This window comes from Cervus elaphus, chromosome 11 (assembly GCF_910594005.1).
Source record: "Cervus elaphus chromosome 11, mCerEla1.1, whole genome shotgun sequence".
Classification (NCBI taxonomy): domain Eukaryota; kingdom Metazoa; phylum Chordata; class Mammalia; order Artiodactyla; family Cervidae; genus Cervus; species Cervus elaphus.
The window spans coordinates 100,712,237-100,729,349 of record NC_057825.1 but is presented as its reverse complement, the minus strand read 5'-3'; the positions used below and the strand labels follow the sequence as shown (position 1 = coordinate 100,729,349).

General features: G+C 44.5%; 1 protein-coding gene across 4 annotated transcripts in view; it reads left to right on the top strand.

Annotated features, from left to right (window-relative positions):
• Positions 1–15,919, top strand: part of NPHP1 (nephrocystin 1) — a 65,580-nt gene extending 49,661 nt beyond the window's left edge. For 2 of the 4 annotated variants that reach the window (XM_043918757.1, XM_043918756.1), the window contains exons 16-20: positions 389–488; positions 10,627–10,739; positions 12,704–12,777; positions 13,375–13,419; positions 15,463–15,919. In XM_043918757.1, coding sequence (XP_043774692.1) covers positions 389–488; positions 10,627–10,739; positions 12,704–12,777; positions 13,375–13,419; positions 15,463–15,735 — 605 coding nt within the window. In that variant the 3' untranslated portion in view covers positions 15,736–15,919. Of the gene's footprint in view, positions 1–388; positions 489–1,380; positions 2,034–10,626; positions 10,740–12,703; positions 12,778–13,374; positions 13,420–15,462 lie in introns of those variants that run through there. The other 2 variants (XM_043918759.1, XM_043918758.1) reach the window with 2 other exon arrangements.
• The last annotated feature ends 1,194 nt before the right edge of the window (positions 15,920–17,113 follow it).

Sequence of the window (17,113 nt, the reverse complement as noted above, 5' to 3'; positions counted from 1 at the left end):
AGGGATCAAACCCAGGTCTCCTGCATTGCAGGCAGATTCTTTACCAGCTGAGCCACAAGGGAAGCCCAAGAATACTGGAATGGATAGCCTATCTCTTCTCCAGGGGATCTTCCTGACCCAGGAATTGAACTGGGGTCTCCTGCATTGCAGGCGGATTCTTTACCAGCTGAGCCGTCAGGTGAGACCTCTGAAGGTCTTTAGGGCATATCGTACTTCATTGGTTCATTTAGGGTGTACGGGCAGCTGCTGCCTTTCATTCAGTTCAGCACTCCTGGTGCTGGAAAATACTTTGTCTCATTTTTATTATAAAATTTTATGTGAAATACTGTTTTATCACATTCACTGCCTAAGCACTAAGTTTTGATACTTATTTTTTCTTTTTTAAAAGCACATGGTAGTGTTTTCCATCAGTTGATGACAATGAGGAGGCAGCCTCAACTTCTAGTGAAACTGAGATCTTTGAACAGAAGATCAAGGAGCACGCTGAGGTCAGTGCCCGCGGTTACCTGTCTGGTGAGCTTGGGCTCGTTTGGCGTTTATGGACCTTCTCTGCTTCCAGCTGCTCTTCCTGCTCACGCACCCTTTGTTAGCTTTTTGGTTTTTTCCTCATTGATTCTTCAGCCAAGGATCAGTAGGGAAATGGAATAATAACACATTTCAGATTAACTTACTCTTCAGTTTGCCAGTTAGTACAAATTATAGATATGGTCAAAAGTAGTATAGAAGCTTTTGACTAAGCAGGGCTTATCATCCGTGATCCTTCTCTTAGGGAGCTTTGGGGAACTTTTTAAAGAAAATCATCATGAATTTTTTTTTTTTTTGGCCACACCACATGGCTTGTGAGATCTTAGTTCCCAGACCAGGGATTGAACTCATGACCTCAGCAGTGAGAGCTCAGAGTCCTAACCACTGGATTGCCAGGAAATTCCCTGGGGAACTTTTTTAAATGTCAGGTTTATTGAGGTATAATTTACACGCAAGTAAAATTTACCCCTTTTACTTTAAGTTCTTTGAGTTTTGACAAGTGTATACAGTCATGTAGCTACCACACAGTCAAGATAAATAATATTTCTGTCACTCTAAAGAGTGATCTCATGCCCCTTTGTAATCAAATCTCTGGCTGTGGTCTCAGGCAACAGTTGATCAGTTTTCTTTTCCCAGTTTTACCTTTTCCAGAATGGTCTACAAATGGAATCACACAATGCATAGCCTTTGAGTCTGGCTTCTTTCATCTAGCGTAACATAACTGAGATGTGTCCATGCAGTTGTGTGTGTCAGTGTGCGCCTGCATGCGTGCTCAGTTGCCTAAGTCGTGTCCGGCTCTTTTTCGACCCCATGGACTGTAGCCCACCAGGCTCCTCTGTCCATGGGATTTCCCAGGCAAGAATGCTGGAGTGAGTTGCCATTGCCTTCTCCAGGGGATCTTCCCAACCCAGGGATCGAACCCAAGTCTCCTGCGTCTCCTTCACTGACAGGAGGATTCTTTACCACGGAGCCACCTGGGAAGCCCCATGTGTTAGTGGTTTGCTCCTTTTTGTTCTAACTGGTATTCCATTTGGTGGATATACACAATGTGTTTGTTTATTCACCAGTTCAGAGACATTTGGGTTGTTTGTAGGTTTGGGCAATCATGAATAAAGCTACTCTAAATATTTGCATAAGAGTTGTTTGTGTGTGTGGACTTATGTCTTCCTTTCTTATGAGATTACTGGATCATCTGGCCTTTGCTTAACTTTATAAGAAATTGCCAAACTGTTTTCCAATATGACCAGGCTGTTGTATACTCTCTCCAGCAACGTGTGAGAGTTCCTGTTACTCCAATATTCTTGACAGCATTTGATATGATCGATTTTTTCCTGTTTTGCCCATTTTAATAAGTGATTAGTGGTATCTCATGGTGTTTCTAGTTTGCATATTCTTTAGGGAGCTTTTACACTGGTAGCATCCCAGGTCTAGCCATTTCCAACTCAGTAATCTCTTGGACAGGCCATTTACCATCTTTCTCAGGGTCTCAAGGTCTATGTTTTTAAAATGGACATAATAATAATATCAAGCCCCTCAAGCTTTAATGAGGTTTACGGAAATGAAAATATATAAAGCATTTGCCTAGTATTTATGGTACATGCCTCACAGTAATACACAATAAGTATCACAATAATTATTAGTATTATTATCATATGTGTACTCAGTGGATCAGTCATGTCCAGCTCTTTGTGACCCTGTGAACTGTATAGCCCACCAGGCTCCTCTGTCCATGGGATTTCCCAGGCAAGAATGCTGGAGTGGGTTGCCCTCTCCTGCTCCAGGGGGTCTTCCCGACCCAGGAATCGAGCCCGGGCCTCCTGCGTTGCTTTAATGTGTGAGCCGCCAGGAAGCCCCAGTATTGTCATGTGAGTAAATAAATGTAAATATCATATGTGTAGATAAATGTAAACATAATAGCAGATGGCAGTGCTGTCATATAATTTATTCAAATGAGGATGTGCTATGTAGCTGGTAAGATCAGAGAAGTTCAGATCAGGCCTTGGAGTTTTGGAGGAGGCGCCATTGGATGATGTGGGGCTGTGGAGAACATGCAGCATAGGAGGGTGGGCGGAAGGGCGTGGCTCGAGAACAGAGAAGGGGCAGCCGGGCAGCCCCCCGTGACCTGCTGACTGCTGCCGGGCACTCAGGGGTCGGGGAGACTTGGAGCACTCGTGAGCGGCTGCTTTCCTCGCTTGAGATCACACTCCCAGTTTAAGTATCCCTTGTTCTTATCACTAGTACTGAAATGTGTTTCATAATGATAGTGTTAACAGTTCAATCTTTCAACAACCATTAATTGTGTACTCATGGGTAGTATTCACTCTTGGCTCCCCGCTGCCCTGCCCGCCACCCCGGATGTCCACAGAGCCTATAAACTCCCCGTTTTTGGCCAGTCTTTTCTTGGACAATTTTTGTTTTTCAGGATAAAAAAAGAAGCAGCAGCACAGGAGTGGTCTTTGTAAAAGGAAAGCTGTTCCTGTTCGGCCTCATTCTTCCTACTTCTTCAGTCACCTGCTGCTTCTCTGGTTGATAAGCTTTCCAAAGTCTAAAGCACTTCCAAGCATATCTTTCAAGTACAGCTTTTAATAGTGTTTCTTTTGGCTTCACATACTGGCTTGGAGATATGCTTTACAATCTAGACATCAATCTGACTGGGTGAGCAGTGGTCAGATCGACAGGCCCATTCTCCCAAAGCCGTAAATGTTGTTCTGTGTCCTGGATTCTCCCTCAGCCCTCAGCCCCGACCTCAGGAACAGAGGCCCTTGTTGTACATAGTAGGCACCCGAAAAATGTTTGTGAAGTGATTTCAGGGTAGAGCTCTTCCTGCCGCTGTAAAAGCTCTGCCCTGCCGCCTGTGGTCCCTGGCCTCCCTCATCTCATCTCTGTGTGCACGCGACTCTCCTCCCAGAGCCCAGGGAGAGCCCTGAGGGCCATCATGAAATTGGGCTCCACTTTGAGGATCCAAGGGATACCAAGGGATCAGAGATACCAAGGGAACACTTCATGCAAAGATGGGCTCAATAAAGGACAGAAATGATATGGACCTAACAGAAGCAGAAGATATTAAGAAGAGGTGGCAAGAATACATTGAAGAACTGTACAAAAAGGATCTTCATGCCCAGATAATCATGATGGTGAGATCACTCACCTAGAGCCAGACATCCTGGGATGTGAAGTTAAGTGGGCCTTAGGAAGCATCCCTACAAACAGAGTTAGTGGGGTGATGGAATTCCAGTTGAGCTATTTCACATCCTGAAAGATGATGCTGTAAAAGTGCTGCATTCAATATGCCAGCACATTTGGAAAACTCAGCAGTGGCCACAGGACTGGAAAAGGTCAGTTTTCATTCCAGTCCCAAAGAAAGGCAATGCCAAAGGATGTTCAAACTAGCGCACAGTTGCACTCATCTCACACTCCAGTAAAGTAATGCTTAAAATGCTCCAAGCCAGGCTTCAGCAATACGTGAGCCATGAACTTCCAGATGTTCAAGCTGGTTTTAAAGAAAAGGCAGAGGAACCAGAGATCAAATTGCCAACATCCCCTGGATCATCAAAAAAGCAAGAGAATTCCAGAAAAACATCTATTTCTGCTTTATTGACTATGCCAAAGCCTTTGACTGTGTGGATCACAACAAACTGTGGAAAATTCTGATAGAGGTGGGAATATTCACCAGACCACTTGACCTGCCTCTTGAGAAACCTGTATGCAGGTCAGGAAGCAACGGTTAGAACTGGACATGGAGCAACAGACTGGTTCCAAATAGGAAAAGGAGTATGTCAAGGCTGTATATTGTCACCCTGCTTATTTAACTTATGAGAAACACTGGGCTGGATGAAGCTCAAGCTGGAATCAAAAGATTGCTGGGAGAAATATCAATAACCTCAGAAATGCAGATGACACCACCGTTATGGCAGAAAGCAAAGAAGAACTAAAAAGCCTCTTGATGAAAGTGAAAGAGGAGAGTGAAAAAGTTGACTTAAAGCTCAACATTCAGAAAACTAAGATCATGGCATGCGGTCCCTTCACTTCATGGCAAATAGATGGAGAAACAATGGAAACAGTGGCTGACTTTACTTTTTCGGGCTCCAAAATCACTGCAGATGGTGATTGCAGCCATGAAATTAAAAGACACTTACTCCTTGGAAGAAAAGTTATGACCAACCTAGGTAGCATATTAAAAAGCAGAGACATTACTTTGCCAACAAAGGTCCATGTAGTCAAGGCTATGGTTTTTCCAGTGGTCATGTATGGAAATGAGAGTTGGATTATAAAGGAAGCTGAGCACCGAAGAATTGATACTTTTGAACTACGGTGTTGGAGAAGACTCTTGAGAGTCCCTTGGACTGCAAGGAAATCCAACCAGTCTATCCTAAAGGAAATCAGTCCTGAATATTCATTGACAAGACTGATGTTGAAGCTGAAACTCCAATACTTTGGCCACCTGATGCGAAGAGCTGATTCATTTGAAAAGACCCTGATGCTGGGAAAGATTGAGGGCAGGAGGAGAAGGGAACAACAGAGGATGAGTTGATTGGATGTCATCACTGACTCGATGGACATGGGTTTGGGTAGAAGTTGGTGTTGGACAGGGAGGCCTGGCGTGCTGCTGTCCATGGGATCATAAAGCGTCGGACATGACTGAGCGACTGAACTGACCAACTGACTGACTTGCAGAATCCAGAAATGTGCACTCCTGTTAGTGTCCAGTGTGGGCCTTGGGACCTGCCAGTAGGACTGTGGCCTCAGGCAGGCTGTCCCAGAGACAGGCTGTGGGCAGGGAGAAGCCAGAGGCCCGGGCCCTGCTGCAGAGCCGTGGGCTATGGTGCAAGGGCTGTGCTGTGGATTCAAGGTAAGAGGCTGGGTGCAGGTGTGTCCTGGAGGTGGGCCTTGAGGTGGGGTTAACCCTGCTCAATCTCCTCTCCCTGACCTGCTTCTCATAGTGGGTGGAAAAAGAAGGCATTAATGCTACCAATGGGGCTTCCCCAGTGGCTCAGTGGTAAAGAATCTGCCTGCCATGCAGGAGATGCAGGAGATTTGGATTCTATCCCTGGGTCGGGAAGATACCCTGGAGGAGGGCATGGCAACCCGCTCCAGTATTCTTGCCTGGAAAACTCCACGAAAAGAGGAGCCTGACGGAGTCCCTGGGTTTGCAAAGAGTCGAACATGACTGGGCACACACACACACAATTCTACCAATAGCCTTCCTCCTTCTCTGCTCCAAAAGTCTGCCCCACCTCTGTCCCCACTCCCTGGTGCTTAAGAACTTCATCTTTTGAGACTTCCCTGGCAGTCCTGTGGTTAAGACACTGCACTTCCACTGCAGGAGGCACAGGTTTGATCTTTGGTCAGGGAACTAGTCCCACATGCTACAAAAAAAAAAAAAAAAAAAAAACCATCATCTTTGTTTAGCCAAATTTCTCTGCCTGAAAAGAAAGGACAGGGACTCTTTTTTGTTACGCCAAGGGTCATATACCAATGTGGGTAGAGCCAAGGGAAGGAAGCCCAATTATAATCTATCAGTGCCCAGTTTCCCCCGTATCCTTGCTGGCCAGCTTCATCCTGCCCTCTCACAAGCCAGCAGTGTTCCCTGTGTGTCTCCTAGGCTGTCAGGAGCGGGTGAATCAATGTGGACTCGTCTTCTTTTTATGTATTTATTTTTGGCTGCCCTGGCTCTTCGTTGCTGCACACGGGCTTTCTCTTCTCTAGTTGCAGCAAGTGGGGGCTACTCTCTAGCTGCAGTGCGTGGGCTTCTGATTGCTATGGCTTTTCTTGTTGCAGAGCAAGGGCTCTGGGGCGTGGGCTCAACAGCTGTGGTTCCTGGGCTCTATGACACAGGCTCAGAAGTGGTGTACAGGCTTAGTTGCCCCACTACACATGGGATCTTCCCGGAACCCACGTCACTGGCATTGGCAGGCGGATTCTCCCCCACTGAGCCACTGGAGAAGCCCTGGACTCATTTTCTTGACCAGAGAAGCGGCCGCGGAATCCTATGCCTGGATCTCCTTTTACAGAGACAACTGTGATTGTGTGCACCCTCAGCTGAGACAAAACAGGGAGCACATAGATCCTTACCTTTCACCAAGACTTGGTTTTCTGATTTTGGAGCTGTTTTTTGATGGGATGTAACTTGATATGATTTGACCAAATGCATGCTTTTTCTCTCTCTGCTTTACTTTTAATTTTTTAAATTATTTTTTAATTGTTTTTTTTTTTTACAGTAAGTCCTTGTTGGTTATCCATTTTAAACATAGCCATGTGTACATATCAAATCCTAAACCAAAGACATGTTTTTAAACTCCTGATGAGGGAAAGCCCTAGATTTAGACCCAGGCTCCCAGTGCATTGGCTCTGAATCCTGAGAAACCCTGGTCTGTGGGAGTAGGCTATATGTCTGGGTATAAATTTGCTATAAATTTATTTTCCTTTGCCTTTCTGATGTATCTCATCTTTTTTTTCTCTTTTACTTCCATTGTATTGTTGCTAAAAATAAAGGAAGTAGCAGTGTTACTTGTGTGTTAGTTGCTCAGTCGTGTCCAACTATTTGCAACCCCATGGACTGTAGCCCGCCAGCCTCCTCTGTCCATGGAATTCTCCAGGCAAGAATACTGGAGTGGGTTGCCATTCCCTTCTCCAGCAGATCTTCCTGACCCAGGGATTGAACCCAGGTCTCCTGCCTTGCAGGCAGATTCTTTACCATCTGAGCCCCCAGGGAAGCACCAGGAAGTTACTTGCCCGGGGCCTGTTATCATGTTTATTGTACTTCTGCTGGTCTCTCTGTGAGGTCAGAAAGGTATATCTTTACTTCTTCAGCTTAGAACTTTCTGGCCATCTTGGGTTTGGGAAAATCAAAGAATTTCCCTAAAGGAAACTCTGATAAAGAGCCAGCAGCATTGCTTTGTGTTATGGTGAGGTGCCAGAAGGAAAGGAGTGCCCACACAGTGGGCGCTGAAGACCTCTCCCACAGGCTGGCCGCAGTGCCTGCCAGATGGAGCAAGCAGGCTGCTCTGGGAGAGAAGGGGAGGGGAGGATGGAAGGAAGGTTCCACCCCTTCCCCTCGCAGAATTAATGGCTGTTTTTCAGCATGCGACGAGTTTGGGCATGCCCCTGAAACACTGCCCACATGAGCCACAGAGCAGAGGGTGGGAGGCAGGATAAGCCTTGGGAATCACAGCGTGAAAACAAGAAGGCACGTGGTGGCATCAGGGCAGCTTCCGTGTTCCCCGCAGCCAGTCCTTGACGTCTAGGTCAGGTATACACAAGATCAGAATTTTATCAGGGTTGGAAAAAGATGACTTCTGACTCTGTGTACCAAATGTGGTATATGAATTTAAGTGTGGTAAGAGAATCTATCTTGCATTTTTGACATTTCTAGAAGTGCAAGGGTTATGGAGTGGTCAAGGTTTCTTATCTAAATTATGTGAAACTCCCCATGGAGGTCACATTCATTCTGTTCTCTTCCAACTGACTAGAAGCCTGGATGTTACCTGTGTGATTAACTTTCCCTTCTAAAATTCTCATCCTAGAAATTAGAATAAAGGGTTAATTTCTGAAACTAAGATATCCTTTGTAAGGTGAGGTGGTTTTTCTTAGCTCAAAGACATCTTCCCCTTTGATAAGAGTACATTGTTTGCCAGGCTTTTGAGATTTCTTCTGTGGTCACTCTTCATGCTTAGCGACAGAGTTCATGTGCTTCTAAACATGACACTTAGAAAATGTGTGTTTGGGGTGACTCAGGACGTTTTCTCGAGTGTCTGCTCAGGGCAGCCCCAGGGCTCGGTCCCCGCTAGTGCTGTGTGCACCCGGTGTCTGGTCTGTAGACTGTCTCTCTGGCTGTGTCGCGTCTTGGCTGCAGCGTGAAGCATCTTCATGTCATCTGGGGTCTCTGTGGGCCCTCCAGCTGTGGCACGCGGGCATTAGTTGCTCCTCAGCATGTGGGGTCTTAGTTCTCCGACCAGGGATTGAACCCACATTCCCTACATTGCAAGACAGACTCTCCATCACTGGACCACCAGAGAAGCCCCCGGCTTCAGGTTTAATATCCACATAGCTGTGAATTTTCCAGTTTTTCTTCTGCTGTTGGTTTCTAGCTTCATTCCATTGCGATCAGAAAAGATACTTTGGGGGGAAAAAAGAAAGCATACTTTATATAAGTTGTCTTTTAAATTGTTAGGACTTATTTTGTGTCCAGCATATGGCTATCTTGGAGAATGTTCCTTGATCACTTGAGAAAAATGTATATTCTGCTACTGGGCAGTGTTCTGTATACGTCTGTCAGTTACAGTTGGTCTACAGTGTAGTTCAGGTTCTCTTTCCTTCCTGATCTGTCTGGTTTTCCTCCAGGCACAAGAAGCCTGGCAGGCTGCAGTCCATAAGGCCGCACAGAGTCAGACACGACTGAAGCAACATGGCATGCCTGCATGCTGGTCGTTCTGTCCCTTGCTGGAGGGGGAGTACTGAGGTCTCCTCCTGTGATCGCAGACCTGTTTCTCTCTTCGCTTCTGTCAGTGTGCACTTCATATTTCTAGAAGCTCTGATGTTTATTGTATATGTTTATAGTTGTTATGTTTTCTTAATGAATTGGCCCTCTTATCATTGTAGAACATCTTTCATTGTCTCTTGTAACAGCCTTTTGGCCTTAAAGTCTCCTGTCTGATATCAGTATATCTGAGCAGTATATCTTCTCTCTTTGTTAACTATTTGTATGGAATATTAACTATCCTTTTATTTTCAACCTATGAATGTCCTTACATCTAAAGTGGGTCTCTTGTAGATAGAATACAGTTGGATCCTGTTTTTAAAAAAATCTATTGTGCCAATCTGTGTCTTTGGACTGAGGAGTTTAATCCACTTACATTTAAAGTAATTGCTAATGTGGAAGGACTCAATTGTATTTTGTTATCCATTTTCTGTACATCCTAGGTTTTTTTTTTTTTTTTTTTTTTGTCCCTCATTTCCCCCCTTACTGCCATCTTTTGGTTTTAATTGACATTTTCACAGTGATCCATTTTGATTCCCTTTTCATTACCTTTTGTGTATAGATTTTTTTCTTTCTGGTTACCATGAAAATTACATACAACATCCTAAAGTTCTTATGGTCTATTTTAAACTGATATCAACTTACCTTCAATATTGAAATTTTTTTGTTCTCGAACACTTACTATGTACCAGGCATTCCCTTAAGCTTTCCACATTTACCTCATTTTAATCTTTTTAATAACCTGAAATGCAGGTATGACTATCTGTGTTCTACAAATGAAGAAACCAAAACTCAAGGATAAAATTAACTCCAAAGCACATAGCTTCAAAGTCAGAATTCAGTCTGATCTGTCACACCCTCCTGTGTCCCACCCAGCACGGTGAAAAGCTTGAATTCGTGTTTCCTCTGCATTCATCACAGCGGGTGGGGGTGGCAACACGGCTTTGTTAAAACTCGGCAGCTGACTAGTCCCGTTCTTTCTAATTGATGACTTTTATTTTCTATTTGACATTTGACATGGATGTGTATGCAAACGTGGAACAGAAATTGTAACTCAGAGTTGTGACTTGAAAGTATACACATAAAAATAAAAGTTTTTTGAAGTTTAACATGGCCAACATGTTATAGTTAACTTATATAACATTAACTTAGACTTAACATTAAGGAAATTTTTCTTAACATTCTTTTCAATAATTAAGCAAAACTCAGAACTCTTCATTAGACTGATGAGTATACATTTAAAAAGCACCACCAAAAATAATAATAATAAAATAAAATAAAAAGCGCCACCAGCTCGGTTCAGTCACGTTCAGTCGCTCAGTCGTGTCCGACTCTTTGCGACCCCATGGACTGCGGCACACCAGGCTTCCCTGTCTGTCACCAACTCCGAGAGCTTACTCAAACTCACGTCCGTCGAGCTGGTGATGCCAAACAACCAGCTCATCCTCTGTCTTCCCCTTCTCCTCCTGCCTTCAATCTTTCCCAGCATCAGGGTCTTTTCCAGTGAGTCGGTTCTTTGCGTCAGGTGGCCAAAGTATTGGAGCTTCAGCTTCAGCACCATAGGTTGGATCATAGGGGATTGCTTAATGAATATGTTAAACAATGTATTCTTTCTTCTTTAATAGTCTACTACCAGAAACATTAATTGGAAGCATGTGCTGCGTCCATTTGTTGATATTTTATCGCCAGATTCTTGGAGATGTTCTCCTGAAAGACAGGATGAGCCTGAGCAGTGCAGGTGAGACATCTTTGTAGTTTCCTCACTTGTCACAGTGCCCCATGCTTTGAGTAAATGTAACCTCTGCCAGCCTGTATCTTCTGCTTCTGAAGGCGACAGTTGGAATAAAATATTGAGAAGAGCATCAGTGACCATCAGTGACTTCACTTGCAAAGTCTTGTGCTCAGCGTGCATCCTATGAGTTCAGTATGTGTTCTGTTCTTTACCATATTCACTTTTCACATCTTAGATTCTGGAGACTTGAGACCCAAATTTCATATATAATCATATTTTTCCCTTAGTGTCTTTAATAATGTTTTTACTGGGTGTTTGGTATACATATCCTCCTTTTGGGAAGAGAACAAATTACCCCCAGATAACTGGTTTTAATGCAAGAAGTTTAAACATCAGTAAAATTGGTGAGACCAAGTGAGAGGTATTCATGGGTTCTATATTGCAACTTTTTTGTCAGCTTGAAACTTTTCCCCAGTAAAATGTTAAAAAGTAACTTTAAAAAAATCAGTGAGTTGTCACACATGATTGAAGTTGGCTAGAGATTGGCATATGTTGTAAGAATTCCCCCTAAAAAAGTTTCGTTTTATTGGATATTCTTGATTGAGTGGGTACTACACACCAGGGCATGTATCCTTATCCTGGTGGAGCCACAAACTTCAAACACAAAGTTATGTGAATAATCCTTTTTAACCGTAAATGTTCTGAAGGGAAATACACAATAAGAGCATACACTAGGAAGACCTGAATTAATGTGTGGGATGAAGGAAGGCTTTTCCAAGCAAGGAATATGTAAGACAAGACCTGAGACAGGAGTGAGACATACAGGGGAGATGGGTGGGCTTGGATCCCTTCTGGCTAGAAGGACCAGCGTGTCTGAAGACCCAAGGCAAGAAAGTGCTGAGTGCACTGGAGGAATTGCAATTGAAAGCAGGCAGTGTGGCCGGAATGGAGTAAGGAGAGAGAACCCCAGGATGGCTTAGCACTCGTGGACAGGCGGGGTTCGTGGTTAGACACATGTTCTCTCCCTGGAGACGCAATACCTGGGTAGGCAAGTAGAAATGGAACTCAGAGAAGCACCAGCACTCCTCAAGGAATAATTATAACTCTAAAGGAAGCACAGTTTAAGCCTTTCGGTCATCACATGCCTTTGAATTGGTTTCAGTGACTCTAGAAAAACTTCATGAATGACATGACGCCTTAAAGAGGATAAGGCTTATTAGGTTTTTTTTATAGGTAAGAAGGCTACTCAAAATTGTTGACTTTATTTGGATCTGAGCATCCGACTAAACCTCGTAAGACCTAGAGGAAGGATTTTTCTCAACCGAGAACACAAGATTGTGGAAGTCACTGCCCTTGCCACTTGTGGGGTGTCCTTCCTGGTGTGTGTCTTTGCACGCGCCCTTGTTGACTGTGAGATATCAGTGTTCTCCTGCACAGTATGTAGGCACATGGCCGTCTCCTGCGCCTTTCAGTGTCCCCACCACCATCGAGGTCCTCCCGAGCAACGGGGAGCTGGAGTCAGGCCGGACCCGCCCGCCCTCCGCCTCCTTTCCCTGGGTGCCTGCTGGTTCCCACTCAGCCTTCCGAGAGCATGGGTGCCTTGTAATTGGGAGATTCCTCTTACCGCACCACACTTCAGTCATGAGGAGGAAAGGGAGGTAGGGAAAAAAACACAGAAAGAAAATCGGGATTTTCCAGTCTGACTCTGTTCAGAGCCACCTTGCTCCCATCCTGAAAGCTCTACTTGATACCAGACTCATTTCAGAACCCCCGGGTTGTGGATGTGGAGACAGGTGGGGATTGGGGGGGGACAGCTTCCAGCCCTCCAAGAGGTTAAAGTGGGTAGAGTGTGTAATCAGCAAATCATGTGGCACAGTAATTTCAATCTGAATGAATATTTGTATGTCTATTGCCATAAATTACATTGGATGAAGCTTATATAAAATCCTTCCTGTTCTTTTGTATTTCAGATTTAATTAGTAATCCAGTACTGGCCACCTTCCCCAAGCTCTTGGAGGAGTCAGACATAATGGATGCACTCAGGGTGGGTAGTATGTGTCATGATGGAGGCCTGCTGGGCCCCAGAAGGTCTTCAGTTCATGCTTTTGTGGGGCTAATTGAACTCTGGGTGTTTTATTTCTTTAAAGAAGCTTTTCTGAAACTTTGTGCACAGATTAGAAATATTTACTTAAAAGTGAAAGTGTTAGTCACTCAGCTGTGTCCAACTCTTTGCGACCCCATGGACTGTAGCCCTCCAGGCTCCTCTGTCCGTGGAATTCTCCAGGCCTGAATACTGGGGTGGAAAGCCATTCCCTTCTCCAGGGGATCTTCCTGACCCAGGGATGGAACCCCGGTCTCCTGCATTGCAGGCGGGCTCTTTACTGTCTGAGCCACCAGGCAAACCTGTTAAATTAGTTCCTACTTGTAGCTTGTGAAGAATCGCTTGCTGATACATTCCGCCTACTCCATCTGGTTTGGGTCCTTAGGACTTGATGCCTAACTAGAGATCCACTGCTCACGTGAGCCGGTTCTGTATGTCGTTTTTAACCCTGCCTGTAAGTTTACTTACAGAGTGAAGTTGCAGAGATGTGGCAAAGACTTGGGAATACTCATTAATCTAGTGTTTCTGTTTGCTTTTTAGAGTTCCTGGGCTGAGAAAGAGAGTACGTTAAAAAGATCAGAGAAGGTAACGTGACGGTCCACCCCAGACTTCACAGCTCTGTGCTCAGTGTTCGCTACACGTCCTAACCGCACGTCTTCTTTAGCTGAAGTGGCCATTCTCATAATCCCTGTTGACAGTTCAACCTTGTTATTATGGTTCCAAAGACACCTTCAAAGAAGGCTATGGGTGATCAATTCTAAGCATTTAAAAAAACACTTGATCAAGTTAGTCATTTCAGACACACTTTTTTTTTCCTTTCAATTTTTAGTGTCTTTATCTTCTCCCATGTTCCTTGGGGAGATTTTTTTTTCTGTTTCTTTTTTATTTTTTAAATTATGAAAGTATGATAACACATTTACAGGAAAGTTGGAAATATAGACCAAAGTTACATACAATTCCACTGTATATTACAGTTGTTTTTTTAAGTAGATAAACTAAGATTTTTAGTTGGTGTTTCAATATCAAGCTCTCAAAAATGAATAGAATGAATATGCAGGAAAGTAGAAGGATATAATGGACCTGAAAAACACCATGAACCAATTCAACATAATTAAGATGTATACAATTTTCACACAACAGTAGGCTACAAATTCTATTCAGCTTCCCATAGACCATAGGAGATGCTGGAACATATCCAGAGGCATAAAACAAGTACAAAAATTTGATGGTCTAAAGGTATTGAAACCATACAGAGTCTGTTCTTTTATGTTTCTAACTGTGGAATTATGTTAGAAATCAATATCAAAAATCTTTTAAAATAACCCACATATTTTCAAGTGCAATGTGACATTTACCAAGAGAGTCAGACCACTGAGTTTTATTGAATTGAGGGGAAGTTTCTAAGCCAAAGTATTCCAGCTGCCTATCAAATTTCTCTCATTAAAAAAAAAAATTCCCTGGCTCTCAAAGTCCATATCAGGTACAGAGAAGTAAGAGGAAAATTGGCATAAGCTGCACCTTACTTTGAAAGCACGCATGACTGTGCGTCCGTGGCCCAGAGCGTGTCGTTACCAGACTGAGCTCGCAGCAATCAATGTGCAGTGGCTTGACTGCTCTAGTCCAAGACTGACAAAGTTTTTTGGTAAAGGGCCAGAGAGTAAATATTTTTGGCTTTGCAGGCCGCATGCTCTCTGTCTCAAACACCCCACTCTGCCTTTGTAATGCAAGGCAGCTCCAGGCGGTATTGAACACCTGAGTAGGACTGGTTCTGTAAGACTATAAAAAGAGATGGAGGTGGGCTGCATGGGGCCCATGGGCCACGGTTTTTGGACTTTTAATCTGAACTTTTCATTATCCTCAAGGAACATGGGAGAACAAAGAAAGACACTAAAAATTGAAAGGAAAAAAAAAAGGTGTATATACTGTATCCTTATTTGAGCTTCTGTTCGACCCAAATTGGCAGGTTTAATGCTGCTCTTGCTCAGTAGTGGACAGATGCTGGGCCTCGGGTCTGTAGAAGCAGCCTCTCCAGCTCCCCCTGGAGGGGTCGTGTCTCAGTGCAAACCTCCTGCACCCCTGCAATGCCCGCCTGAGCTGTGGAGCTGGGCTGCCTGCCCTTGGGATGTCACCCGGCTCCTGCTCTGGGGGAGGAGGGGTTGACAAGACACCCTTACTCCTTGGGCTCCTTTCTCTGGATTTCAGGCTGCTACGCTTCTCCTGTGACGCCTTGGGCTAATTCAGTGATCCAGCTGGCTTCACACTGTGTCTTCTTAGTTCCATGTACCTGGAACCGCCCTTTGCCCCAGAATTAGACTCCAGTGCCCCTGTCTCCTTGATGGAGTGTGCGAGACCCTCAGTGGAGCTCAGTGGGCACCCTGGGTTCAAGGAGTCCCTCTCAGACCCTCAGAGAGAAACTCTCGTTTGTCCCCGAGGTGACTCCTGCTGTGTCCGTGTCCTGACTGAACAGCTGGTTCAGAGCCCATTACCTGCCGGGGATTCCTATCCCCGGCACCTCCATCCCACCACCTCCCTCGACGGCTTCCAGTTAACAGAGTCCCTAGATGTAACACTTGAGAAGTAATGGCACGGGTCCGCTCACAGTGACTGTTGTGGCCGGTGTGTTTCCAGAGAGACAGGGAGCTGCTGACGGCCGTGTTCCTGCTGGTCTACCACGACTGCGTGCTCCCCCTGCTGCACTCCGCGCTCCTGCCCCCGTTTAGGTGGGCCGAGGAGGAGACTGAGGCTGCCCGGTGGAAGGTCATCGCCAACTTCCTCAAGCAAAACCAGGAAAATGAGGGCATCCTCCAGGTTCTGCTGTCGCCGGAGGGGGTCCATGAGCCTTTCGACATTTCTGAGCAGACCTATGACTTCTTGGGTGAAAGAAGGAAGAACATAGCCTGACAGCCGTGGCCTTTGACCCTCAGCTTCCCGCTGAGCCTGATAGACCCCCCACGATGCCCTGCACCACGTGGCCCAACCAGAACTCACGGTCCCGTCACTTCTCTGTACAGGCCACATTCTATAGGAAATGTTTATCTGATCATTTGAATATGTGTCATACAGTAAAGCAAATTTTTATAAGTAATAATTTAAAGAGAATTTTTTTTTCAAAAAACAACTGCTACATTTCTTTTAAAATTGAGTGTAGTTGAGTATAGTATGTTGAGGATGAGATGGTTAAGACAGCATCACTGACTGAATGGACATGAGTCTGAGCAAACTCTGGGAGACAGTGAAGGACAGGGAAGCCTGGCGTGCTGCCGTCCGTGGGGTCATGAAGTGTCGAACACAACTTAGTGGCGGAATCAATGTGAAAGTTTCAGGTATACAGCAGAGTGATTGACAGTTTTTAAAAAGTACGTTCTATTTAAAGCTGTTATAAAATACTGGCTATGTTCCCTGTGTTGTACAATATGTCCTTGTACTATGTTTATTTTCTACTTCATACTTTTATCCCCTATCTTTCCCATCCCCGTTTTCCTCTCTGCACTGGTAACACTAGTTTGTTCTCTGTGTCTGTTTCTTTTTTTCAGTGGAAGTATAATTGATTTCAATGTTGTGTTAATTTCTTCTGTAGAGCAAAGTGAGCCAGTGACACATACATATATACATTCTTTTTTAATATTCTTTCCCCTTACAGTTTATCATAGGATATTGGATATAGTTCCTTGTGCTATGTTGTAGGACCTGTTGTCCATCCATTCTATATGTAATTTGTTGTTATTTAGTCACTAAGTCATGTCTGACTTTTTGTGACCCCACAGACTGTAACCCACCATGCTCTTCTGTCCGTGGGATTTCCCAGGCAAGAATACTGGAGTGGGTTGCCATTTCCTTCTCCAGGGGATCTTCCTGACCCAGGGATTGAACCAGCATCTCCTGCATTGGCAGGCAGATTCTTTACCACTGAGCCAGCAGGGAAGCCCTTCTATATGTAACACCAACTAACATTTAAGTTGACTATATCTATACATTTGTATAAAAGCAAGATTTTATCAAAACTCAAATATTTATGATTATTCAAGAAAGTGAAAATATAATCCACAGAATAGGAGAAGATATTTACAAATAATATATCTGGTAAGTGTCTAGGAAACAGAATGGGGATTCCCCAGTGGCTCAGTGGTAAAGAATCCACCTGCAATGCAGGAGATATGGGTTTGATCCCTGGATTGGGAAGATCCCCCAGAGGAGAGCATGGCAACTCACTCCAGTATTCTTGCTTGAAAAATCCATGGACAGAGGAGCCTAGAAGGCTGCAGTCCATTGGGTTGCAAAG